This window comes from Eretmochelys imbricata, chromosome 10 (genome assembly GCF_965152235.1).
Source record: "Eretmochelys imbricata isolate rEreImb1 chromosome 10, rEreImb1.hap1, whole genome shotgun sequence".
NCBI lineage: Eukaryota > Metazoa > Chordata > Testudines > Cheloniidae > Eretmochelys > Eretmochelys imbricata.
The window spans coordinates 56,008,729-56,035,216 of record NC_135581.1 but is presented as its reverse complement, the minus strand read 5'-3'; the positions used below and the strand labels follow the sequence as shown (position 1 = coordinate 56,035,216).

Here is a 26,488-nt window from a genome sequence, read left to right as displayed (position 1 = left end):
TATTCCAACCAAAGTGTTCACTATCTGGTGCTCAATAAATTTGCTTTAGATATGCATGTTTCAGATGGCAGAATATGAATAATTGATATATAGGGCTAACATTTTTAGTTAAAATATAAACCATTTGAAAATTTTATAGCATAGATATATGTCTGAGACACTCATGTATCTGGCTTAATATCCTTTTTGCAGAATAATACAAAATAAGAATGGTTTATTTATTTGTAAAGCGCCCCATAGAAAGCTTTTGACTTTACTAGGCAAATGGCTATAGTATTGTACAAAATTAATCCATTATAAAATAGAATACAATATTAAAAAGACAAAATGGCATCATTAAAAGGAGTTGTTTCATGCACTGAAGCAAACAGTGATCAAGATGATACACAGTCTGAAAATGTTCTTTTAGCTGGTTTAAGAATAAGCTAAGAATAAGAATAAGCAAAGGCAGGTATCAAGGTGGACAGAGTTCAACATCCTAAGGGCCACATAATCAAGATCTTTATCACTCTTTGTGCCTATGTTGAAGTCAATGGCAAACTTTCTCACTGATGGAACAACAAGTGGTGTCAGAACATAGATACCAACTGAAGGCAAGGCTAACGCTGGAAGTATTTTAGATAGCCAGGTCCCTCTCCATGAAGGGTTGCTGATAACCCCTCTACCTTTATGGAGGTATGGATGTGCATTCTTGGGGATAAAACTGAGTACAAAAAAACTGTGAGAAGAAAGAGGAAAGAATTAAAAAGGGAGAAATTTGGAGAGAATAAACAATAGAAAGTTGCACGTCTAGTTTTCTAAACTCTCATAATGGCAATTAAAGGCAATTAAACCTTTAAAATAAAAAGAATTAGGAAACAAGATCTCAAGTCTTTAGGGTATTTTTCTGGTCATCTTCATTATCAATATAACAATTTGAATGTATGTTTTCCTGTTCAAGATATATATCCTTCTCATCAGCAATATGTGTCACAACACTTTCTTTTGGATTAAAGTAGCATCATCATAACAGGGACATTTGTGTGCTGTGTTTTAGAGAACAGAGACGCAAATTCAAGTTTCAAAACAATTCAGGAACAGGAAAACCACACCCTTACAAAGCAGACACTCACAGCTTTATCTTTGTGGTTATTTGGGGTTTTTTGCTTGGCTTTCAGAAAGCAGTTTGGCCATTTTATAGCGTGCAATCATTTCTGAAAAATATTGATTGTGAATACATTATTGCTTATCAAAAAGCGAAATAAATTAAATGCTTTTGCTAACATAAAAAACAGGGCCACCTTTGGGCTGCCTTTCCAAAAAGTTTGTAGCTTGAAAGAGAAAAAGATCTTTAGACTGATGTTCATATTAAATTCTGGTAATAATGAGCTTTATGTGAAGATGGACTGTTATTCTTATGTAGACGGTATCTTTTGTCAGGACAAGAATATGTAGGAATTAAATGCTACCCACATACCACGTACATGGTGCTGTGAGAGTGCTTTGAATGCAGTAGTGAATAAAACAAAACATGACTAGTAACAGTGTTTGATGGCTGGAATATATTTTCATGCCTTTGGACCAGATTCATCTTTAGTTTAACACACTGATGTGGATGTAGCGACACAAGGAGTAAACATAGGCCTTATTAAGTTTCACAGCTGTCTTCTATTACTTCCACCTTCCCTCTTCCACCTAATAAGTCAGAAAAAACAAATGGAACAATACAAGGTAAGCATATCTGGCATTTTGGCATTCACTGAGAGAAACATAAACTATACATGCTGGATCAGTATATAAAAACAGCATAGATTAGTCATTGTGTATTTCCAGTATTGCCCTGGCCCTGTAGTTCTGTTCAGTGAGAGAGAGAGGGTTCTTGGAAGACTGTGTGACATCTACTCTTACACACAACATTTTGAAAGTCTTCTGCAGTGTGTATGGGGCAGAGATTGAAGCTGCGTACAGTTTTTTTTTTAATAGGGAAAGGAAATATATGAGTATAGCTCTTTGATCTCAGAGAATTAAAAAAATCCAGTACTCACTAGACATCAGTAACACATGATCTTTATTCCCTAAGGACTCAGTTCAGCAAGGTTCTTAAGCATATGCCTAACTTTAAGCACATGGATGCTCCCACTGATTTCTCTAACCACCTTACAATTTCTTAATGAGGAAGCCTGTTAATTTTTGTACCTGATGTTCTTCTTTTTCCTGTGGTTGAAGTGTGTATTCCACTCTGTCCCTTCCTCCTTCATTACTGAAAATCCTGAATCTTAGCAATTTTCACAAAAATGTAATATACAATTATATATATATTTACAAAGGTTTCACTCCTTTGTGTATGAAACCTTTGTAAAATGGTTCTCTTTTTGGGCCACAGACACCAAAAAACCACAGAGGAAATTATCTGTACAGCCGCTGTGGTTTTTCAGTTTCCTTTCTTTCTTGACATAAACAATCAGAAAAGTTAAATCATGAGAAATTACAGAACAGACTTCCTGTCATCTTAGTGTACGCTGTGCATACACCATAAATTAGAGTTAAGAATCCACACATGTGATCGTTTGTCTGCGTCCTTTAAATGAATAAAAATTTTATTCATCTTGGCATGAACTTCTTAAGAGTTATTACTGGTTGAATCATGCAAGGTGTTTTTTTAAACTCTCTTGCCCAAGATAAAAAGCATAATTAAATACTTCTAGATATCTGCCAACAGATACTTATGAAAAGAATAGTTGCATACTTTTTATTTCTTTAAGAATAAGGAAGATGGAACCCAGTCCTGCAATCCTTAATAAGCCAAAGTAAGGAGACCATTGACTTCAACAGGATTTTAACCTCTGAAAAGAGTGTGGGAGCAGGTCTCATTATTACTAACTGAAGTGAACATAAATAAAGACTCTGATCCTGCAATTAGATCTCTCAAGTGAACTCTTATGTGCACCCAGATTCCTACTAAAGTCAACAAGGCTCTGCATGCGTGCAGTATTGCCAACTCTCATGACATTTTCAGGGGTGTAAGCAATGTTTTTTTTAGTGTACATGGGGGAGATAGGGCTAAATAACCTCAGTATTTCCTTTATTTATTGATTAATGCAATTACTAATTTTGTGGGGGAGGCTAAATCCCCCAGTTGTGTATTCCCATGTATTTGGTATTTTTCAACTTTGGAATCATGTGACTATACCAGAATTTCAGCTTTTATTAGAAGTATAAAGCAAATCTCTAGCCCTCATGGTTGCAGAGATGAGCTTGAAAATGTGACCTATAAAGGTTCAAAATGTAAATAAAAAGAGCTCCAACTATATTATTTTCAAAAATCTCATGATTTTTAAGTAAATCTCAATTTTTGGAGTCCCCAATTCTTGATTTTTGAACACTTGGGGTTGGTAATATTCTGGGTGCAAGGCTTTGCTTATGCTGAACTAGTTGGAGGATTGGGGCCATAGTTATTTTCCCAAAGAGTTTGAAAACTCTTTGGGAAAATAAAGGACATTTTTCAGGAAATCTTTTTATTGTTATAACTTTTTAAAGCATAATGTTCTCACTGTGTTTGGTAAGGGGAAGTTAAAAAGCACTCTAGCTGATTTAAAAGTAACTATTAAAATTATCTTTCTCATTTTACTTAAAGAGGGGCTAAGCCACAAACTTAGATATAAATCCTTTGGCTCACATCTAGCCAGGAAGAGGGAGAGGCTGTAGGAAGCCAAAAGCAGTGAGAAAATGCAAAGGTTCTTCTCAAGGAAATGATATTTTGAAATGGCAGGAGCAGCTTCTCTGCACTCTGGAAAATTTAATAACATTTTAAAACGAAAAGCTTATGTAAAAAATTCTGCATCCGCTGGTGTTTATCTGGAATCTTGTGCTATCATGACTTAACATTGGGGCAGCTATTAAAACACCACTAAGTGGACCATAGACCCAACAGATACTGACAGAAGCAGACACTGTATAAAGAAATATTTAGATAACTAGCACCAACCTTGTTTAAAAAATCCCAGACCCATGAGCAATCAGGACAAAACTGGTTATCTCCTCCCCCAGAATGGCAGGAATACATAGATCAACTCTTATCCATACCCAGTCTCTCTCCTGCATGTCCTAGAGAATCATGCCCCCTAGGTCTCTTGATGAATACAATAAAATATGCTGTATGCATTTGTAATATTTTGGCATCCAGTTTTCTATAAAACAATAAAAAGTAACTGACTACATCTTCCTGTTTGTTCTGTTCTGATAGTTTCTTTTGTTTATTTGCCTCTCTTTCCCCCCAGTGTTTTTCAGCATCTGAATTCATTACGGTAATTTTTCTTTTTCTTCCCCATTCTGTTCTCTTCCTCAGCTATCCACCTCATCTCTCTTTGTCCCTCCACAGAACTCTCTTCTTGCCCTCTGCTCACTCTAACTCCGCGAGTCCCTCTTTCTCCCACCCTATTCCTGTTTTTCATTCTTTAATCTCTGTTTCCATCTGATTCTTTCCATCTCCCTGAATCTCATGGGTTGTCTTCCCTTCTTTGGGGCCACTCTCCTTTTTTCCCATACTAAGTTTCTGCCCCCGCTTTTCCGCACTGTGGAGTTTTCCAGTTCTTTCCTGTTGTGATCACACCCTTTCCTTCCTGCCCCTCTCTGTGTGTACTTGTAGACAATGTAAATTGAATATGTGGTTATAAAACATGACCTTTCTTCTTAACCAGAGTGTAAATGTATCAAAAGAAATATAAAGCAAAGCTCAAAGTTATTTCAGGTAATTAATAAAACCATAAGTGTAGGTTTGCACTTCTGTCCTTGTGCAATGCTGTTCTAAAGTCAACAGACCTGGCCAGTGGATCATTCCTCCTCTCCAACACAGGGGATGTTTGAGGGAAAAAGAAAAAAAAGAAGAAAAAAAAAGAGTATGGCAAAGACATCCGTACGCCCCAGTAATCTCCAACTGCCAGAAGAGCCCCTGAGGGTGACTAGCAGCCAGTATAGTGTAGAACAGCCTGGTAGCTACCCTAATCTATGCTAGGGAGTAGGCTGGCACAGAGTTTGCCCCAGGATCAGGGAAGGCTACAATGGTCTCCCTCAACAGAACTATGCCCAGCGCTACTTGAGCATAGCTGAGAACCTGTTTCTCCATGTTGAATTCTGACGACTCCTAAATTTGTATAAATTATTTTCTGGAAATTTTTTTCAAAAGAAAATATATTTCAGTGCAGTGCCCACAAAGTTTGGTAAATGTAAAAGAGAGATTAAAAGAATGATTAAATATTTGCCTTGTTTAAGTTTTTAGGGACATTATTTAAGGTTGGAGGGATTGGTAAAGTGGTCAAGAGTTTGAGATTCCATTTGAAGCTGTCCATGAGAAAATACAATAGAAAAAATATTGTGAACTGATTCTCTACTCCCTTGAACCTGTGTAGTCATCTACACCTAGCCAAATGGGTGCAAAATGCCTGTAAAATGCTGCCATACTGATCTGGAAGTGCTTTAAGCCCATTTTGCACTCACTTTGCCCAGGAAAATGACTTTGCAAGGTACAAGGCTCTGTGTAATATCTTTGCATCTCTCTAGTATTTGAAAAGTAAAATAAACTCCATAGTAAAAATCAAATCAGACCACAAATTACAGAAAATGGAAATAATACAAAGCGACAGCAAATTTTTTTTAACTAAGCCTGGATAAATATATTTTCCTTCCCAACTCTTACAGCAAGTTTAGTGGAGCTTGATGCCGAATAACAGACCTATTAACCTGGTCTGTTTTGAACTCCCCAGAATGTTTCCATAACTCCTGTGAAGCTGACTCCACCCCTGAGGGCAGGGGGTGATCCTCTTCCTTTGTGCTAGGTTGGCCCTGTTTTATTCTCTCTATAATGAACTCCATCCCTGCCCCACTCTGTTCCATGCATTTCAAACCATCCCCCTAGCCCCTGATAGGCTTGTGTGGTCTAGGAAACTCTTTGCTCCAGTCACCAGTGTCTGCAGTCCAAACCAAAGCGCTGGAAAGAATGGGGAGAGGAGAAGGGCTGCGAGCTGCTGTCAGCGAGACTCCTGCCCAGAGACAAGCTGGGGAAGGGGGTGCTCAGTGTCAGGGCTTTGATTTTTCACTCCTGTGCGGTGCCATGTGGCCTGGGGGGAGGGAGAGCTGGGGAAGCGTGACTGAGAAGCAAGCTCCCCCCTCCAGGCAGGCCGGAGAATGGGCAGTCCCAGCAGTCAGACATGTCAGTGGTTGCTTGGCGAGAAAGGCATGTAGCTGCTGCTGGGAGAAGGGGAAAGGAAGCGGAGCTGCCATTGTAGGGGCAGACACTGGGGAGCTGCATTAACTCCCCCCACCCCGCAGCCGCTCCTGGCCAGGGGAGCGCCAGCCTCCCCCGCGGAGGAGGAATATTGAGAAGCTGGACTTTTATCAAACTTGCCTCCGCTCTCCCCTCCTCTCTCTTTCCCTGCCCCCTCCTCCTTCTCTCCTCCCCCCTCTCTCTGGGCGATGTTTATTTGGGCAGCTGTGTGAGGCGCAGGAGGAGGTGGGGAATTTCTCTCTCCCCGGCTGGAGTGGTTAGAGAGAGGCACACACTACTCTGGGGAAGGAAGGAAACAAAATGTCTGCCAGAGCTGCGGCTGCTTCTTCCAAGGTAAGAGACTCGTCCCAGCACCCCAGGGGAGCAGCACCCCCTCTCCCAACTTCCCCCCACCCCCGCCCTTGGCTTGGCGGTGCTTGTGCTCTAAAGCCAGCTCCTCGGCCCGCGAGGAGCGCCCCGTGTCGGTTGCTGTCCGTTGGCCGCTGCCTGTGTCACGCTCCCCCAGCCTCTCGTGGGAGGCTGTTGTCCACTCCGGTGCGGGGGGTCGAGCGTTCAGCCCATTTCACTCCGGGAAGTGGGGCGGGGGGGGGAAGGAGTTTCTTGAACTGCTGTTCCTGACAGTTAGTGCCCTCCCCACTGTGGTGGGGGAGCCTCAGGTAGCACGAAGCTCCTCGTCCCCCTCCCCTGTTGGGTGCTGCTGACTGGGAGGATTGGTGCCGGCCTCTTGCGGGTTCCCCCAGGGGCTCCCATCTGTTGGGTGCGTGGCTGGCGCTCAGAGAGAGCGCAGAGGAGGGGGAGAACCAGGCTGGCCTGGGGGGGTTCCCGTTCGCCTTGTGATGGTGGCGGTTTGAGCCCTTCAGGACCGGGAGGGCAAGCGAAGTTGCCTTTGGAAACGGCTCGGTGGGGTCGTTAACTCAGGTGAGGGTCCGCCCTAGTTCCTCCCTGTTGTTTTATGGCCCGAGCTCTTTGCCGAGGTTTTTTTTAGATGCTACACTTGTGGCTGGTTTAAAAAAAAAAAAAGTTGAAGCAACTGTTTGGGCGCAGGGAAAAGGGGGGTTCGAAGCCCCTGGGGAGGCCGGGCAGGTGTGCTTTGAGCAGGGTGGGGAGTGGAAATGTGTCCGAGGCGTGGGGTGTTTGTTTTGTATTTGGGCCGTCTTTGTGCTTAGAAAGGAGATGCCCTTGTGGGAGGGACACGAGACGTGAAGGGAAAAAAAAAGATGTAGCTAGATTTAAAGCCCCGTAATACAGGATTTCTCGGTCGCCGTCTCTGAATCAGCTGGGGAAGTTGCTGTTGATTTATGAGTTTGGGTGGTGCTAGCCCTTGAGAAACTTCTCCACCTGATCTGTAGGTGTTTAAGGTGCAGGTGCATATTGTGGGGTGTGTACTTCGACCTCTCTCAGCGATGCTGCTGCTATGTGTAATCGCTTCATTTCCTGAGGGGGAAAGAGGTGGAGTTAACCTGTTGAATGTTTGTATTTATTCCTATGTGTGAAATGAAAGGTTTGATTTGAAAGTGCTTCAGTGTTTAAAAGCTAACTAATTTTAGCTATAAATGATCCCAGACTGGGCCCGTCGTCTTAATCGAATAAGTTCTATGATGCGTTGACTAATATTGCTCGGTTTGAAATGTTTGCTGTCAAGTGAAACTATGCAGTTTCGGTCTGATGTCATTTGTTGTATGCACATACACCTAGTAGTAAAAAAAAAAAACAAACCAAAAACCGAGGACTACTTGTGGCACCTTAGAAGCTAACAAATTTATGAACATGATGTTCTCTGTGTATATATATCTTCCTACTGTATTTCCCACTGCATGCATCCGATAAAGTGGGTTTTAGCCCACGAAAGCTTATGCCCAAATAAATTTGTTAGTCTCTAAGGTGCCACAAGTACTCCTCGGGTTTTTTTTTTTTTTTGCTGACACCTAGTAGTGCTCCTCTTCAGGATGAGGCACTAATGTGGTAAGGTTTGCCCTTTGCTATGTAAGATCTGAGCATTAGAAGTACCTATTACTGGAAGATGATAATATGATACAAACTAATTGTAAACCATAGTTAACCAGACTAATTGCATACAATTTGCATACATTAGGATTTCTTAATTTTATTGACTAGTTAAATTTTATTCAAAATGCCCAAATGTGACTATTGTTCACATACAAAGTTATATCAACATTTTTATTTAAAATTACATTTCAAACGTAAGTGCAGTAATTTAAAATGCATTTAAAGAGATTTTAAAAAAATGTACACTAATGTAGCTTTACACTATAAGTGCTTTATATTTGTTTGGTTTTTAGTAATCCTTTTTGAAAATGTTTTGTTAAAACTTCCAAATTAAGACATAATTAATTCTTGAATAAAAGTTTAAAAGAACAAAATTATAGTGTGCCTTAGATTTCTGTATCAGATCCATTTCTGTACTGGATAACAAACATATCCAGGAATGTTAATAGTGCGGTTGCTACCTTGCAAGCATATTAGATGAGGGACAGTGCCATAGCACCATGGAAATACAGTGTGAGGGACAGTGCCAGTCCCTTTAGACTTTAAACTTTACCCATTGTTATGTAGTAGGGAATGTTGTCCTGAGTTCTTCCTGTTTTCGTTTTAAGCCTTGATAGTACTGATAGGAAATAGCCACTGTTCATGGAAGAAAATATATGCTAAGCTTGGTCCACACACAGACTTTCACCAAAATGATGAAATTGGTTTTAAGTTCACACCTTGTATTATTTTTGGTGAAAGTCTGTATGTGAATACTTATTCTGAAATACTTGATTTTTGCTAAGTCAAACTGGTTGCAACATTTAGTAATTTTGGTGCAAGTTTGTGTGTGGACCTATACTATAGGTTCTCTCTGCTTACTGTAGCAGCAGTTAACTGAAACAACTTCCAGGCCTTGGTTCTATACCAAATTGATGATGGGCGTGTGCATGTGTGTGTATTCATGGCTTGTACAAATGGATTTAAACAAAAAAGATATAATATTAATTGCTTTTTTTCTCTAGGTCAACAATTCAAGAACTTTTATTTTCAAATTTGTAAGGGTAAGCTATAAAAATAGCTTTCTCAAAAGGACACATTCAAGAAATCTTGTATAATTTACTTTTAACTTTACCTTTATTTTTTCTTTATCACAGAAGTTGTGGCTTTCTAATGTCGGTGGGAGAATGAATATTTACAGCTCACTTGAATTTCTGTATAAAACTATTAACACTCATAGCATGCTGGTATTCCTGCTTAAGTGATTAGCCCCCAGACTGATCTTTGTGTGGTGACCTATGCCCCATGCCACTTCTCTAATCCATAGTTGGAGACATAAGGAAGACAAATTTAGCTTTAAGTATTTCAGAAATGTTAGATCTTTGGAGGACTAATGCCTTTCATATCCCAGTTTCAAATTTAGACTTTTATCAGTGGTAAAGAAAGGATACTTAATTTCTCACATTTGGACCAGAGTGTAGTAAGAATAACAGCTGTAATTTTTCCAAGTTTTTGTAAGCAGTTGGAAAAGCTTTGTTTAGCATACTCTAATCTGTTGAATATTCTTCTGCGTAACTCAATATTTATTTGGCATACTGACTAATATCCTTAAAAAAAGTTTTGACCACATATATAATGTCTTAGGTAGCATACTTCTAGGAGTTTTGATTATTGTTCATTTTATGTTAGTTTGCCCTGTGTTGGATGGTCCTTTGTTAAATTGCTCAGATTTGGTTCTCTAATTCTTTTTCACGTTAGGCTAAGAACATACATTCTGATATTTCAACTCTTGAACAGTGAAATTTCTTGCTCTACCTATTAGTATACTGTAGATTCTCTCTAATTTTCCTCGCCATTTTCTCCATTACAGTCTAATCTTATGGTAAATTTGATTGCAAAATGTAGGTAGCCTAATCTCTTCTGATATGCTTTTGTGACTTTAATACTAATGAGAACTCGGGTTATGGTGATGACATGTTAAGCTTTTTACCTTTAGGTTGCAAGTTCAAATCCAGTCCAAGCTGGTAGTGAACAAAGTTTCTGATAGCTGTTGTTTGGCTTATGAGAAATACTTTTGATATCCATTCAGTTCTTATTGGGTGAGTATACTCCTCATGAAAACAACCAACACTGCTGGCATTAAATAGTCTCAGTTCTGTGGCTGCCACTAAAGTTATGATGCTGTTGCCTTTTGATATACCTTTATGGTAATTAAATAGAGGACTTTCAAGCTGGCGTCTTTCATCACTGCTAATTTCATGTTTCAGAGTAACAGCCGTGTTAGTCTATATTCGCAAAAAGAAAAGGAGTACTTGTGGCACCTTAGAGACTAATCTAAGGTGCCACAAGTGCTCCTTTTCTTTTTGCTAATTTCATATGTGCTGTATCATTCCCCCCCCCCCCGAGTGTCACAAAAAAGGGTATTTTCCAAGAACAAATTGATGAGAACTAGACCCTGTGTGTAAAAACACAGGGTGGTAATTGAGTCTTCTGTAATAATTTGATTTCCAGTATGTTTTACTTTCTACCCTTTAAGCCCATATTTAATATCCTTCCCTCCCAGCTCCCCCAAAAAAGCTGCTTAAAATGGAATTAGTGCTGTGTTTAACAAAACTTGCAATAATCATTACCCTTTTTAGATGATCCTGAGGAATCCAAGCTGCACACTTTCTGGTTTCTCTGCCTGAGGGGATGACATCGCACTTACTGTAAATATAAAAAGAAAAGGAGTACTTGTGGCACCTTAGAGACTAACAAATCTTCTTTTTATGGATACAGACTAACACGGCTGCTACTCTGAAACTGTAAATATAAGTCACTGTTCCATTCCAAAACCTGACTTTCAACACCCATATATTTGTTTCCTCTTGGAAACTTGCATGCAAGCCTTTAAAGGGTACTATCAACTTACAATAAATTCTTGTATGAATTCTTTAGCTAATGTTACAAATACCACCAAATATTAGTAAATGTAAGTGAAAGATTGGAGTGAGGAGCAGAAATTTCTGTAGGCTTTTTCCATTTTACTTGTGGATTTGAGAGCACACTTCCTGTAGTGTCAGAAGAATCCTCTGTTGTTGCAATATGTAAAGAACCTTACAGACAAACAAGGGGGAGAGACATATGTAGAAAATAGATTTGTAAAAATCACAAAAACTGTCGGGGACTTGAGAATGTCTGTCATACCCAGTCCTATTTTAAACACTTTTTGACTATAAAGAAAAACAGATTTCAGATTTGATAATGTCCTTTTAACTTGCGTTGAAAACTTTTGTTACTTTTTCAACCTTTTAAGTTGAAGTAAATATCTTTGGTAAGTTACCTTTTAAAGTTCTTTTTAAAAACCACAAATCTCCGACTGTTTGTCTTCTGTCTAGTATACTTTTGGCAACTGTAGTATTCTAATAAAAGTTCAGCTGCATTTTCAGTAACAATTGTGCTGTGAAGCAAAATTATTTAAAGGCACAACAAAGAGCCATAAGTCATGTGATTGGAAATGATCCACATTCTGTATATTGTTGTTAGAGAGTGTACACTGCAGTGTGTTTCCTGTTCAATATGCAGGAAAAAGATTATGGTAGTACTAACAAAGTCTAAAACTAGGGCTGTGACTAGTCGGTTTTACTTTTATAGAAGGAAAATAAACTCAGTAAGATATTTGTTCTAATTGCTGATTAGAACATCTTTGTGTCAGGAAAGCTGCTGCATAAAAATACAAGTAATCTCACTTCCAAAAATGTTCTTCAGGCAAATATTGTACTGGAAGAGTATTGTACTGAGAGCATGTCAATTCTGTTAACTCTGTTTGTATATTGTGATAATGAACATCAAATGTTGTTGCCTGTATAAATCTTAAAAGTGATATCTTGAAATCTTATTGAATCAAACAGATGAAATACCAAGTTGTTGTAAGGTTGAACATGTCCATTCTGATACTGAAAATGTATTTTTGTACCCAAAATGTTATGGTATATGGCTCTGAGCCCCCCCCACCCCCTGCAGAAAATGGCAGGGAAGCCACACTGGGTGAGAGGGACGACCAGGGGTGCAATTCTTGGGAGATGATTGAGAAGTGAGGCATATGGGCTTACGTGCCACTGCTCTTCCCCGCCCCCCATTTCTGCAAGCACAGAGCTGCCCAGCTGAATCAGGAGGCTGCGTCTTGGTTCTGCTGACTTTGCAGCTGGATGCTATCTCCTGGGTCCTAGTGCCAGTCATGCTCCCCTTCTGGGTGCTGGGATCCTTCATGTTGTCAGTACAACAGTGAGTGCCTAAGGTGGGGCTGGGTAATGGGGGCGGGGGAAATGAGGGAAGGTGCAGTTGAGGGGGTGAAGGGAAGAGGCGGGGTGGAGTGAGGGAAGAGGGATGGGGCATTTGGGGAGGCGGATGAGATGGGGAGAGGGATAGGGAAAGGGGAATCACGGGGTGGGGGGAGAGAAGCGGGAGCCCGGCATGCAGTGTCCCCTCGGCAGCAGCTGGGGCTCCCCCATTAAGCAGGTCCATCAAACCTTGCCCTGACAAGCAGTACCCCCCTCCACCTGGACCCCCACCCCACTGAGCCCCAACCAGCTGCACCCAGACTCCCACCCCATCAAGCCTCACACCCAGGCCCCCCACCACTGAGCCCCATCTCCCCCCAGTCAGACCGCCTTTGCTGGGCCCCAACCAACTTCACCTGGATTCCCTGCAGAGTCCCATTGTTCCTGCACCTGGATCCCCCCAATGAGCTCCTGTCCATCCAGATCTCCCACTGAGCCGCCCGGACCCAGATTGCCCCACACAGAAACCTCTTGCCCCACACTAAGCCCCTCCACACTTGGATCCTGCTGGCCGAGCCTGAGCATCCACACATGGTGCAGAGGGGCGGGGCCCCCAGGTGTTTCTGGGACGGGCCCAGCCCTTGCACTGCATCAGGGTCGGATGCAGCCTAACAGTCGAATCCCTGTACCGGGGAAGGTGTAGGCTTCAGAGTGATCTCCCATCTCAAGGCAGCTAGTGGCCTATGGTCCCCACTGCCATGCTGGAGCCACATTTATTTATTGACAACATTTGCAGAATTGTGCAGAATTTTAAAATATTGTGCGCAGAACTTTTAATCTTTTGCTGCAGAATTCCCTCAGGAGTACCAATTTTATGTGGTGCTGATAAGGTTCCAGTAATGGTCTCCCCATTAAGAGGGTAGAAGAGAAAGTGCCTGATAGCTTCTGTCAAGGCTGAATGCTCACTCTGAGTGCAGAAGGTAGGGGCTTGTGAGGATTCTGAAAATTAATACTTGCCACTCCAGGCTTGTATTAAACTTCCAAGGTTACAGCTTTTCTCTGACCTTGGCTTGGTAAACGTTGCAATCACCCAAATGCAAAAAAACCCCTTTGAACCCAGGAAGGAGCACTTGGGAATTCTTCCCTGTGGGGTACCCTCAAGCCCTTTCACCCCACCGAAAAGCTGAGAAAGCCACAGCTAATTTCCTTTGTTTTCTATCAGCTAATCAAATAACATGCACAAACCTCTTAGGACACCAAAAATCCAATCCTGTATTTAAAAAAGGTAAATTTTATTAAAAACAAAAGGGAAAAAATACTTCTGGAACTCAGGTTTTTTGCTAGATCTTAAAAGAAACGAAAATTAAGCACCCAAAACAGCTTTCTTGGAGTTTCAGCTTAAAGGTTACAAGCAAACAAAAGCATCAGGGGTTAGCACAGAGGAGATCCACAAGCCTTAAAAAATAGCAAGAAATAAACCTGATCGCATCTACCTAAACATTCTAATCTACACATTCGGAGTTCAGATAAGTAGTTCTAGGTATGATCTAATTGATTATGATCATACCTGGCTTAAAGCTGCTTATAGCATGGCTGCTCTATCCCTCCAGCCCAGAGAACAACAGACAAAGGGAAAGTTTCTTTTCCAATTTTAAAAAGTTCTAGCCTTCCCATTGGCTCTTTTGGTCGGCTGCCGACTTTTTTTTTACTTTACCTGGGGGACTTTTTAACCCTTTACAGGTAAAGCAAGTAAAGAACAGCTACCAACAGGGTTTTTACAGCTAACTGGCTGGCTGGGTGTCCATCAAAGGGAGCTATCCCCCCACTTTATTTGTCACCACTTCTGTAATCACTCGGTGATGCATAGACCAGTATTCCTGGTCTCCTTCTCTCCCATCTGTTCTTCTTTGTTAACACATGATATGGAGCTTTTTGAAGGAACAAGATGCATTTTGGAGCTAGCAGTAAGACCACTGCTGTAGGTTCTAATCAAGTGATCTCCTTCCTAGAGATGGATGAAACGTTTAATCTCTGGGTCAGAAGTGCCTGAGATACAGCAGTGCTGCTCTTGTGTCCAGATCCTTGCACTTGTGTATGCTACAAGGGGTGGCAATATGGAACACAGCTATTGCAAAAATTTGTGATAAAACACCACTTTAAAACTTTATTGAAGAATACCTTCAGCCCATACTTCAATCTGAACGGTAGAAAGAGTGTACATAAGAATGGCCATACTGGGTCAGACCAAAGGTCCATCTAGCCCAGTATCTTGTCTTCCGATAGTGGCCAATGCCAGGTGCCTCAGAGGGAATGAACAGAACAGGTAATCATTAAGTTCTTGTAAACCCTCTCCCCTTTCACCTTTCCATTATGTTCACTTTAAGTATTTTCTATTTCCAAGTGTTAAATAGTTGAAAGCTTGGTCTTTATATTCCAGCCTTGAAATTGATATAGCCACATTTCAATGGCACAGCAGCATCCTTCTTGTCTTTTTTTTCTCTTCTACATATGAAGAAATTAAATTCATAGAACTATCTCAAGTGAATTTGATTTAATACTCTTCATATTACTTAATTGTAAAACATGAGAAGGAGGATTATCTTGTGGCTAAAAGGACACAGTCATTTTAAAAATATTGTTAGTAGCATAGGTAAAGGAAATGAATAACCTCTTAAATAACTAAAATAGAGAACATTTTAAAATTAGTTCAGTTTTAACCATTTGTGCTGTTTGATCTTGATGTCACTTTCACTTTTGCGGTTGGTTTCATTTTCAAACTTTTAATGGTGCAATGTTTGCGCTTCGAACGCTGCCTGAATTTGCATTAAAAAACAAACAAAACCACCTGCAGTGTTTTTTTCAAAAAGCGTGGAAAAAGTAGTCACTTAAAAAAAATCAGTTTACACGACTTAACATTTGGTGCCAATCCTAAAAGGATATAATCAACTTAAATCATAGTTTTGCCTAAAAATTAATTGCCTGCTATTCATTAAAGTTAACACCTAAGTTTACTATAACTAAAAAAGACTGTAGAAAAATAAATGAGAACTATAATAGTAATTAAAAATACCTAATTCTTATATAGTGCTTTTCATCAGGAGATCTCAAAGGAAGTCAGTATCATTATTCTTAATTTACAGATAAGGAAACTCAGGCACACAACGCTGTAGTGTCTTGCCCAAGGTCACTCAGCAAGCCAGAGACTAATGAGCAACTAATATTGCAGTAAATTAGGATAGTATCTGCGTTTAAGTACAACAAGAGTTGCTTGTTGAACAAATTCCAAGACACACAACAATATGAAATCACTAATTCACTATAGTGAATACATTCATGTTATTTTAGATGTCTGATTTTTGGTGATGTTTAGGCTTATCCTTTAAAGATTGGGTGAGTGTTTTCTGCTGGAATTCTGGGGTTGCTTTTTCTCTGTGCTTTTTCTTGTACTATGCCCCATCCGCATTCCAGCGTGATGACATATAGGCAAACCCCATTCATATGGCCAGTGTGATGATGCAAGAAGATGACACAAAGGCGCAAATCCCATCCCCATGCTCAGCGTGATGACAGATATCCCACACCCACTCTGCTGTCTCGCCCCCTGCCCGCTTGCCATTTCGCGTGACTTTTTTAGATAAGTTATGCTTGTTTCTTAGAAATTTTCTGATCTGAAGGAAGGAGCCCTGTGCAGAAACTTGGGATAATATACTGGTGTGGAATCCCAGCTTCTTCTTTGCTGTGGAGCTTTGGGCTGGAGCTTTTCAGTTGCCCATGAATGCTGGTGGTATAGGGATAGCAGCATGTCTTTGAGAGAATGGAATGTAGAGAAGGAGAAAGAAGATAAAGGGGAAACAATACATTCTGAAGAGGAAAAGTGAAACTATCATGGGAAAGAAAAGTGGAGTAAAGCTGATAAGAGAAAGGAGACGTAGGAAAAACAAGACAGATGAAGTAAGTGTAAAATGTATTCAATAGAAAGTAAATAAATATAAAAATACCCACCTGCTTTATTTGTGTGGATGGGTATGGGATGGGTGTATGGGCATGGTGGCACATGTATTTTTTCACTGTAACAGGTAGATTTAATCACTGAGCTAGTGGATGTTGGGTATTTTTTTTTAAACCTTATTTGTAGTCCTTATCAGTATATCACTTCCTTTTTTGTGGTGGAATGGGGAAGAAAGAAGTGTGTGTGGGGAGGGTTGGGAGGGGGATGTATTGGCTTTGTTTTATCACCCTCCAAGTAAAATTATATTCCTTAATATTTTTTTTGGCTTGAGAAGATTGCAGGGGGTCAGTAAGTTTGGCCTCCCCTGCTCTAGAAGGCTGTACTTTTGGGAAGACAATTGGTATGGAATCCTCAAGTTGGATTGTGTGTGTGTGAGAGAGAGAATAAAAAGCAATCAATGTATAATCCTTCAAGTCCTTAAACACTTTCATAGATGTCTAAGTTTTTTCCATTGCCTTATGTTTGCTTGTATGGACAGTAGAAACCCAAGTGTTTGGCATAAAAGTCTAACTTTAACTAGCCTCATCAGAATTTCATTCCTGCAACTCAATATTTTAAATTCTAATTATATTTTTTTTCACAGCTTGATTCTGATCCTGCAATCTTGATTAACAGTAGTAATCTTTAAATGCAAACCAGGCCATTAAACTTAATGAAACTACCCTATGAGCAAGACTTACTCATGTGAACAGTGATTGCAGAATAACTGATCACAGCTGATACGTTATGGCAATTGAAGAGGTGAGTTGCCTGAGTTTCAGAGGTGCTGAGCACCTGCAAATGTCTGTCTGCTATCAAAAAGACATCAGGAAATGAGTAACTGCTTAAATACAAAGTTTCAACTGTAAGGCTGTGTCTATATATACAGCGCTGCAGTGGAGCTGTGCTGTTGCAGTGCATCTTGTGAAGATGCTTTATGCTGACAGGAGAGAGCTGTCCCATCAGCATAATCATAGAATAATAAAACCACCTCTGTTAGTGGCAGAAGCTGTTGACAGGACAAGGTCTCCCACCAACATAGCACTGTGCACATGAGCGTTTATGTTGGTGTAACTTATGTTGCTCAGCAGGGTGGGGGGTTTTTTCACACCCCTGAGCGACTTGAGTTATGCCAGCATAGGCTGTAGTTTAGACATAGCCTTAGAGGGCCATCTGCATTGGTGGGCAACATTCTCGATACTGCTGTGCAAACACCTTTTTTCCTTTGTTACAGGGTTAACAATAACCTATATTGCATCTCAATTCAAGAATTTAGAAGTGTTTCAGCTAACCCATATTCAGATTTTGATGAAATTAGCCATCCAAGAAGATCAGATTATGCAGTCTAATACATGCCTTGTTTCAGATGAAATCGTCTAATCCATGTGCCTAATTTCATGTTTAGTTCATTTCTGGCAAGAATTAATGTTACTTTGTCTATTAAAAGGAATGTTGAATTGAAACTTGGCACATGTTCTTTGAAGAAATTTGTTGTACTGGCCATTTGGGGTATGCAAAGTCAGAGATGGTTTTTTTTAAAATGAACCAATACTAATTTAAAAAAACCAACAATCCTTGTTTACATCCTTCATTGTCTAAAATCAGTCAATGCCTCTTTTTATCTTGAAAAAATGTGTTAACAATAGTAAGATGCCAGTGTTGCTCTGAGGTCACTCTTGTGTTGTAGAATGAGCTGTGCTGTTTTCTCGCTAGACAGGTTTCAGAGTAGCAGCTGTGTTAGTCTGTATCCGCAAAAAGAAAAAGGAGTACTTGTGGCACCTTAGAGACTAACACATTTATTTGAGCACAAGCTTTTGTGAGCTACAGCTGAAGTGAAGCTGTGGCTCACGAAAGCTTATGCTCAGATAAATTTGTTAGTCTCTAAGGTGCCACAAGTACTTCTTTTTCTTTTTATCAACTTGATTAGTGATAAATGCTAGGACTGTTTGGGGTGTGTGTGTTTGTTTTGTTTTTTTTAGTTGTCAACCACACTATTTAGGGTTTACATCTTGCCCTTCAAAAGCTTGCATTGTCAATTTTTACAATCAAATAGTTAAAAATAGTTATAGAAAGCTAATTTGGTCTAAAGGCATTTCTTGACCTAGCATTTGTGCATGCTACTAAAATGTTAGCTTAAATGCCAACAGATAAGAGGGTTTTTTTAAAAGCAATGGAATTTTAGATTTTTCATTTTTATTTTTTTAAATTTCCATGGTGTGGATTTTTTTGACTAGACTTTTGATTATGGCAAGAAAAGTAATGTTTCCAGAGAACATTAAAATATATTGTTGCTGATGACGATTTTAAGAAGAAAACTCTATTTAAAACAGCCAACCAAAGGAATGTTTCAAACAGCAAATTCTTCTCTCTGCTAGTTTTCCAGATGCTAAAATGATCAGTTCTGTTAGCAATGAAAGAGAGGATACTCTGCCAGGAAAAAAAATCTATATAATGTAGTGGCTCATATTCCCTTAGTTTCTTGCTATCATCTTACGAATACATTTGTCATTCAGACACTATTAAAGTTTTACAGACTCATGAATTTAAATCTATTTTAATCGAGTGTAATAGATGGTTGTGTTAATACTTGACATTATCTCAAACCCTGTTCAATTTTTTTTTAAATTTAGTTTACTTAGAAATACTTCACTTGCCCTTTACGTACAGAACGTTCTGCATTATCTGTAAGTGGTGAAATCAGTGGTATAATGTAAAAGTAATAGTAATAACCAATTCCAGGAGTACTGATTTTCTAAAGTTCTTATAGAAAACAGATTATGTTCTCGGGGATTATATTATTACATGCAAATACTCTTAAAAATAGCACTATTCCCCAGTATGTCTGAGGCATAAATGCCTGTTAACCTGAAAGGAATATTGATATGCAGTGAAGTTGAGAGAGAAATGCAAAGTGAAGTTGATGGATTTAATCCAAAAGAATAATAAAGTCTTGTAACATAATATATGTAACTTGATAAGTGTTCAGGTTAAAAAAAAAAGGCTTCATTCCTGTTTCAGTGAGAAATGTTTTTATTTGAGCTCCCATGCGATCTTAAGTTGCAAGGAGGTCTTGCAGTAACATCAGATTCTTGTTGAAATTGCATTAACTTACAGTGCACCAATAAAAATAATATTTTAACTTTCAGAGTATAGAATATTTTTTTTCCATGTTCTAGGAAACTATAATACTTAAGAGACCAGGTGGGTGAGGGAATATCTTTTGTTAGACCAACTTCTGTTAGAGAGGGACAAGCTCTTTTTCTGTGTAAACTAGAAGACTTGTCTCTTTCACCAATAGAAATTGGTCCAATAAAAGATATTACCTCACCACCTTGTTTCTCTAATATCCTGGGACCAACATAGCTACAACAATAAAGCAAACATACCAAGGCATTCTTGTTTCTTTTTATCAATGTTTCTGTTGTCCTAGTGTGTATATAATGTTGGCAACACAGGATTTACTGAAAGTGTTTTCTAAAAATAGTTTTTAGTAACACTGGTCTTTTTATAAAGCAACTGGTAGCTTTCACAAGAAAACGTATATATTTGCTATGTAATAGGAAGAAACATTGGAATAGTGAAGTTGTTTTTCCAAGATTGGATTTTGTGTTTGTTGAAAGTAGAATCTGTACTTCTGATATAGTAGAAAAACTCCCTCAAATTGTTCATTGAACTTAGATTTTACTAAAAAAACTGATACATTGAAATACAGGTGACAGGTTGTGTACAGTAACTTAGAATTTCTGGACCAAATTCAGTAAGTCATATGCACCATGGCTGAATATGACTATTTTTATGTCAAATATTGTAACTGTCTACCATGTCTCTACGGATTTTGGAATTATCCTTTTAAACCACTTTGTGTTCTGGATTGACGACTCTTAAAACATAATCCTAACCCATTTGTTCATATATCTACAGTAGATTTTGTATATTGAAGCACTAATAGGTACTATCAAAAAAATAAAGGGAAGGGTAACCACCTGTATGTTTACAGTGCTATAAAATCCCTCCTGGCTAGAGGCAAAAGCCTTTCACCGGTAAAGAGTTAAGAAGCTAAAATAACCTTGCTGGCACCTGACCAAAATGACCAATGAGGAGACAAGATACTTTCAAAGCTGGGGTGGGGGGGAACATAGGGTCTGTCTGTCTGTGATGCTTTTGCTGGGAGCAGATCAGGAATGCAGTCTCAGAAACTCTGTTAAGTTAGTAAGTAATCTAGCTAGAAATGCGTTAGATTTCCTTTTGTTTAATGGCTGGTAACATACGCTGTGCTGAATGGAATGTATATTCCTGATTTTGTGTCTTTTTGTAACTTAAGGTTTTGCCTAGAGGGATTCTCTATGTTTTGAATCTGATTACCCTGAACGGTATTTACCATCCTGATTTTACAGAGGTGATTCTTCTACCTTTTTATTTTAATTAAAATTCTTCTTTTAAGAACCTGATTGCTTTTTCATTGTTCTTAAGATCCAAGGGTTTGGGTCTGTGTTCACCTGTACAAATTGGTGAGGATTTTTATCAAGCCTTCCCCAGGAAAGGGGGTGTAGGAGTTGAGGGGATATTTTGGGGGAAGACATCTCCAAGTGGGCTGTTTCCCTGTTCTTTGTTTAACATGCTTGGTGGTGGCAGCATAGGGTTCAAGGACAAGGCAAAGTTTGTACCTTCGGGAAGTTTTTAACCTAAGCTGGAAAGAATAATCTTAGGGGGTCTTTCATGCAGGTCCCCACATCTGTACCCTAGAGTTCAGAGTGGGGAAGGAACCTGACAGGGACCAAGACCATAAATCATACTAGCTAGGAGTATGACGACGTTCTTGCTCAGACTGACGTTTGGAAATGAGGCAAGGCACCATATATATATAAAAAATAACTGGTTAATGTTTCAAGTAGCTTTTTAATAATGGTTTGTCTCAGACTCTTAAAGGTTGTTTATTTGTATTATACCTGGATTAAATTCTGTGGGGGTGACATTTTGAAATGCTGCTTCCTGCTTACCCCATTATATTTACCCTCTTATTCCCTCCTCCCCGTTTTTGTTGGGTAGATGAAAGAAAACTTGAATGGTGGTCTAGAACAGAGATGGCAGGAAGCAGCTTAGTTGTGTAAAGTAAGCAGGAGGTGAACTTCTATGTAATAAGTTGAATAAGATGAACAAGAATGTTTTGTATGTGATGAGGCACAACTACAGATGTTTGTTCTTGAGCCTTCCAATGGGGCTGATGAGGAAAACACCATGTATGCAAGAGCAGAGAAGCAGCCACTGCATTGAAATAATTTGTAAAGAGTCAAATTCTGATGCAGGACCGGTTTTTTAATCTTGTGGCTTCACATTTGAGTTTAAGATAAATACTATTCTATAAATACCTGGATGCCTTCAGTTTTCTTGGCAAGATTTGGAGTGGTGTTAATTGACTTGCTTTGCTGTTAACATATTAGGTTAGCTAGGTGTGTTGTAGATGGCAGTACTTGTTATCTTTTCCCTGTTTTCATTCCTGGTTTGCAGGAAGGGCCATGATTTCAAGTAGAACCTGAAGTTTAGTATGGGTCACCAAATATTGCCTGGCTTATGGTGTTTTTCTAAAATGAATCAGGTAAACTGTTTAGAATTTGTTCTCTTCTACCCTCTACTCCCCCATGCATTTCAAACTAATTAGCCTTAAATAAAAACCCATTTTTAAAAAGTAGAATTTGAAACCTTAGATTTAAGTACAAAACCTTATCTATTCTTGATCATTTAAATACTATATATTAAATATTACTATTTTTTGAAGTAGCTTGTATGCTGTGCAAATTGAATTCAGAATAGTCACAGCTGATTTTTGTCCTTCCTTTGATAGTTGATACATACATAGTAGATTTAGGAAATAAGAAAAAATCTAATTGTTGCTAATCAAAATTTTATTTTAGATAAATAAAATCTCATTGTCTAACCTCCATCTATTCATACACATTTTATGTTGCTCTGAAGTGATAAGCCAAAGCAACTTGGAAGTTAATGGAATGCTGAAGACATCTGACCCATAGGTCAGTATGAGCACTCCTATAATGCAGAGATAGGGCATGGCTACACTTTCAGATGTAGAGCGCTTTGAGTTAAACCAGCCTTTGTAGAGCGCAGTAGGGAAAGTGCTGAAGTCTGTCCACACTGACAGCTGCAAGCGCACTGGTGCGGCCACATTAGCCGCTCTTGCAATGGCCACAGAGAGCAGTGCGTTGTGGTAGCTATCCCAGCATGCAAGTGGCTGCAATGTGCTTTTCAAATGGGGGGTGGTGGGGTGGAGTGTGACAGGGCGTGTGTTGTGTATATGTGGGGGAGAGAGTGGGTTTTTGTGGGGCTGAGAGCATGTCAGCATGCTATCTTGTAAGTTCAGACAGCAGCAGACCCCTTCTCCCCCCTTCACTGTCACACACACACACACCATTCCACAGTAATGGTTTGCTTTGTCTCGGAGCAGATAAGCATGCCGGCTGTCGGAAATGGAGCTTTCAAAGGGCATATCCGCATTCCTTCAGCGATTCCAAAACAATGACAAGAGTGGCCACTTGACTTAAGAGGATTATGGGACTTTTCCAGAGGCTGATCAGAGCACAGTAATGCAACACCTCGTTCACACTGATGCCTGGGCGTTTCAGCCAAGGCGCACCAAGTGTTAATCTTCTCGCCGAGGTGGAGTACCAGGAGTGCTCTAGCCATGGAATTGGAGTGCTCTACGTGTCTTGCCAGTGTGGACAGGTAGTGAGCTAGGGCTCCCGGAGCTGCTTTAATTTGCTCTAACTCACAAGTGTAGCCAAGCCCATAGCTGTTACACTGTTATAAGGTGCTGCCCCATCACATGCTGATTAATTTGCAGAAAGCTACGAGACTGCTCTTTTTAAAAAAGCTGTTCCTGGCTGATGGGTGCGTAAGCTTCTAATGTAAACAAAGTTGGCTCCAGTATTAGGTATTTAGCATTAGGTATTTAGGTATTTGGAGATGGGTAGCTGCTACAAATAGTCTCAGAAGATGGATGTAATGGGTTTATGAGAGAATCAAAAGACAATGGTCATTTATGTCAGGCAGGTGAAACTTGAAAGGGAAGTTACTTCCCTGTATATAGCACATCATGTAAACAAATTTGGAAAAAGATGTCTCTCTCTGCCTGGATCATGTGCCAAAGAGGAGGAAATACCTGACAACTGTCAAGAATGTGCTCAGTCAAGTTTGTCCACTAAATACATGAATATTAATGGTAGTGTTGAATATTGTTAGCTATCATGCTAATAAACTCTTGAACAAAACTAGGAGGAAATAATGGGGATAGGAAACTAAATTAATTGAACCTTTAACCAAGGAAACTGAGATGATCTAATGGACAAAATTCATCCGTGTTGAAAGTTCATTATCCTTGTTTCTTGCTTTAAAAGACAGGTTTTTCAACAGTGAGAGAGAAGCATTTCTTGCCTGACCTGTAAGGTTCAGAATACATTAAAAATGATTTTTTTTTTTTTTTAAAAGCGTGATTGGGTGACTAATATACTACAGGGAGAATTTAGCCCTTCCTTGCCCAAGGACACCTGAGAGAATCCCCGCTTTTATGAAAAATATAATGCAGTCTTTGATGTCCATGGAGAGCAGATAGTTATGGTGTTAAGGTCTAATCCAAATAATCTTCATTGTGCTGCATGAGCCTAACATCAGATGGATGAAAAGGGCTAAGTTTACCCTGCCAGGATTTGAGCCTGCAGTGCAGGGAGTCTGATCCAAAGTCCGTTTGAAGTAGATCTAAATGACTCCCTTTGACTTCAGTGGGGTTTGGATCAGGACCTGTGCCTTCATCACCTGCAGTTTCCTCTTGAGAGGAAAAAGAAATCCTTTCTTCTGGAATTGTTATTTTCTGTGGTGTTTTTCATACATCTCTATTCATGCTAATATAATTTTAGGCCTGAGGATAGTCTTGTGAAGAGTGTGGCTATATGTGATCGTTAGCACACTTTTATTAAAAACAAAAAGTATAGCTTTATTTAGGGGGCAAAAACCAAAATGAACGGGAAATATGATAACACGAAAATTCAAATGTGTGGGGCCATTTTTTTGATCTTGAGCTAATAGTGAACTTCTAGGACTGAGCAGCTGGTGTATTTAAAATGGTTTTTGCTATTTGGCTAAGAGCACTACAATGACAGAATGCTAGCATGCAGATTTAATCTTGTGAAGGAATGTGGTTGCAGACTTCCCAGCTGTAGCAGGTGCGGTAAAAAGAATAGAGAATGCAGTTTAGTCATAACCAGACTGTCCACTGCTGAATTAGACCCACAATTCAAAAAAGTTACTGTATTTAAATTTGTGGGGGAAAGGATTAATGGCTGTTGTTAATATTGTGAACAGTAGGGCTAGTTAATACCACACATTCAAATAAAATTATCAGGTTTTTCTTTACTTCAGTATCTTAATTTCCATTAAAATAATAGTTCATATTTTCTGTTGCTCAATTTAGAACTGATATATCATCTCTCCTTTATTCCTTAGTTTTTATTTTATTTGTAGTGATAAACTATATCAAGAATGGTATTGTAGGAATGCCCACAAATTTGTTTTTTCAGTCCCGATTTTGAGGAGAGATTTTTCAAGGCAAAGTTACAAGAAAGATTTGGAATGTAGGGGAGAGATAAGGGGAATAACTAAAATATTCCCATAAAAATGAACGGGATACAATGGTGAAAGCACTAAGACACTAAATTACTATCTTTCATATTGTATAAGTTTAGAGATTACATGCCTATGAAAATACAAATCTTAAAGAAATCAGGTGAGCTATGAGTTAAACTAATGGTTTTGCTTTCCTAATAGGCAGTCCCAGAAGGGGGTCTCAAAAGAAACTTTATTTTAATATAAAGTACATAAAAGTGCATAGCAAACCCAAAGTTTTGTGCCCTCTTACGATACATAGACAATCTCAACATTTCTAATAAATGACTCTAGGATTTATGCAGTTTTATTCCTGATCTGCAGTCAGTCCTTCCAACCTTCCAAACAACCTTTTCCTGTGTGAGACTTTCCTGAATCACCTGGACATGGAGTTGTAGAGGATGACCTGGAATGAGTAAACTAGACAGTTCAAGAAATTTCATCCATAGTCTGAGGTCTGGTACACGTTCAGTTGTTTCCCTAGTTTAACCAAATTGGTAGAAAGCAGTGTTTGACTTTACAAGCTGTGAATACCCCAGATGGGTTTGCAAGTGTAACTATATCAGCCAACTTTTTCTAGCATTGCATTGGTACAAAAACTGAACATAGACTAGTCCTAAGATAAATACTGGCTGCAATCTAATTTCTTTTAGCCTTTACTTTTGAGAAACATTGTGTCACCTTTGGTGGTAACATTCCTTCTTTGTCTCATGAAAAGAGGAAATAATTGGGGGTGCGGGGGGGGGAAAGAGATTTGTGGTGTTCGGATAAACCCCTATTTCCCTTACTGTGATGGTTCATTTTTGTGTGCAGTTATTCTCACTTTCAGAGAATCATGATGATGATATTTCACCCTTACCCACCACCACAAGCATTTAGTAGTTATAAAAGTGTTCTGAACCACTAGGAACCCCCTTCTATCCCCGCCCCTCGCAAAAAAGCTTATTCCTTAATTGTAGATAGTAAGATTTATTTTTTTTAAAACTTTCCATGATTTAATTCTGTATTGAAAGCTTTTGTTTTTGTTCTGTGTTCTTTTTTTTGTGATAAAGGAGAATGAAGAAAGAGAGGCATAGCCAACTATGGAAAGGAATTCCCATCTGTTGTTTGATAAACAAGGAATAATTTATGTATATAGTGCTTTATATATTTATGTATATAGTACAATACATATATAGAGAGATTCGATTAATATACAGATCCTGTTACAAGTTAAAAACTGACATGTTTATATCATAGTGAATTGTACTGTTTATACTGAGATAGTCATGACTACTTTAAGAAGTTATCCATAAATAGGGATCCACATTGCATTATTGTTCAACAATA

The 26,488-nt window shown here is 39.2% G+C and overlaps 1 protein-coding gene across 7 annotated transcripts in view; it reads left to right on the top strand.

Annotated features, from left to right (window-relative positions):
- The first annotated feature begins 6,239 nt into the window (after nucleotides 1-6,239).
- The window catches only part of TJP1 (tight junction protein 1), a 153,929-nt gene continuing 133,680 nt past the window's right edge, over nucleotides 6,240-26,488 (top strand). For all 7 annotated transcript variants that reach the window (XM_077827822.1, XM_077827820.1, XM_077827818.1 and 4 more), the window contains exon 1: nucleotides 6,240-6,592. In XM_077827822.1, coding sequence (XP_077683948.1) covers nucleotides 6,560-6,592 — 33 coding nt within the window. In that variant the 5' untranslated portion in view covers nucleotides 6,240-6,559. The remainder of the gene's footprint in view (nucleotides 6,593-26,488) is intronic.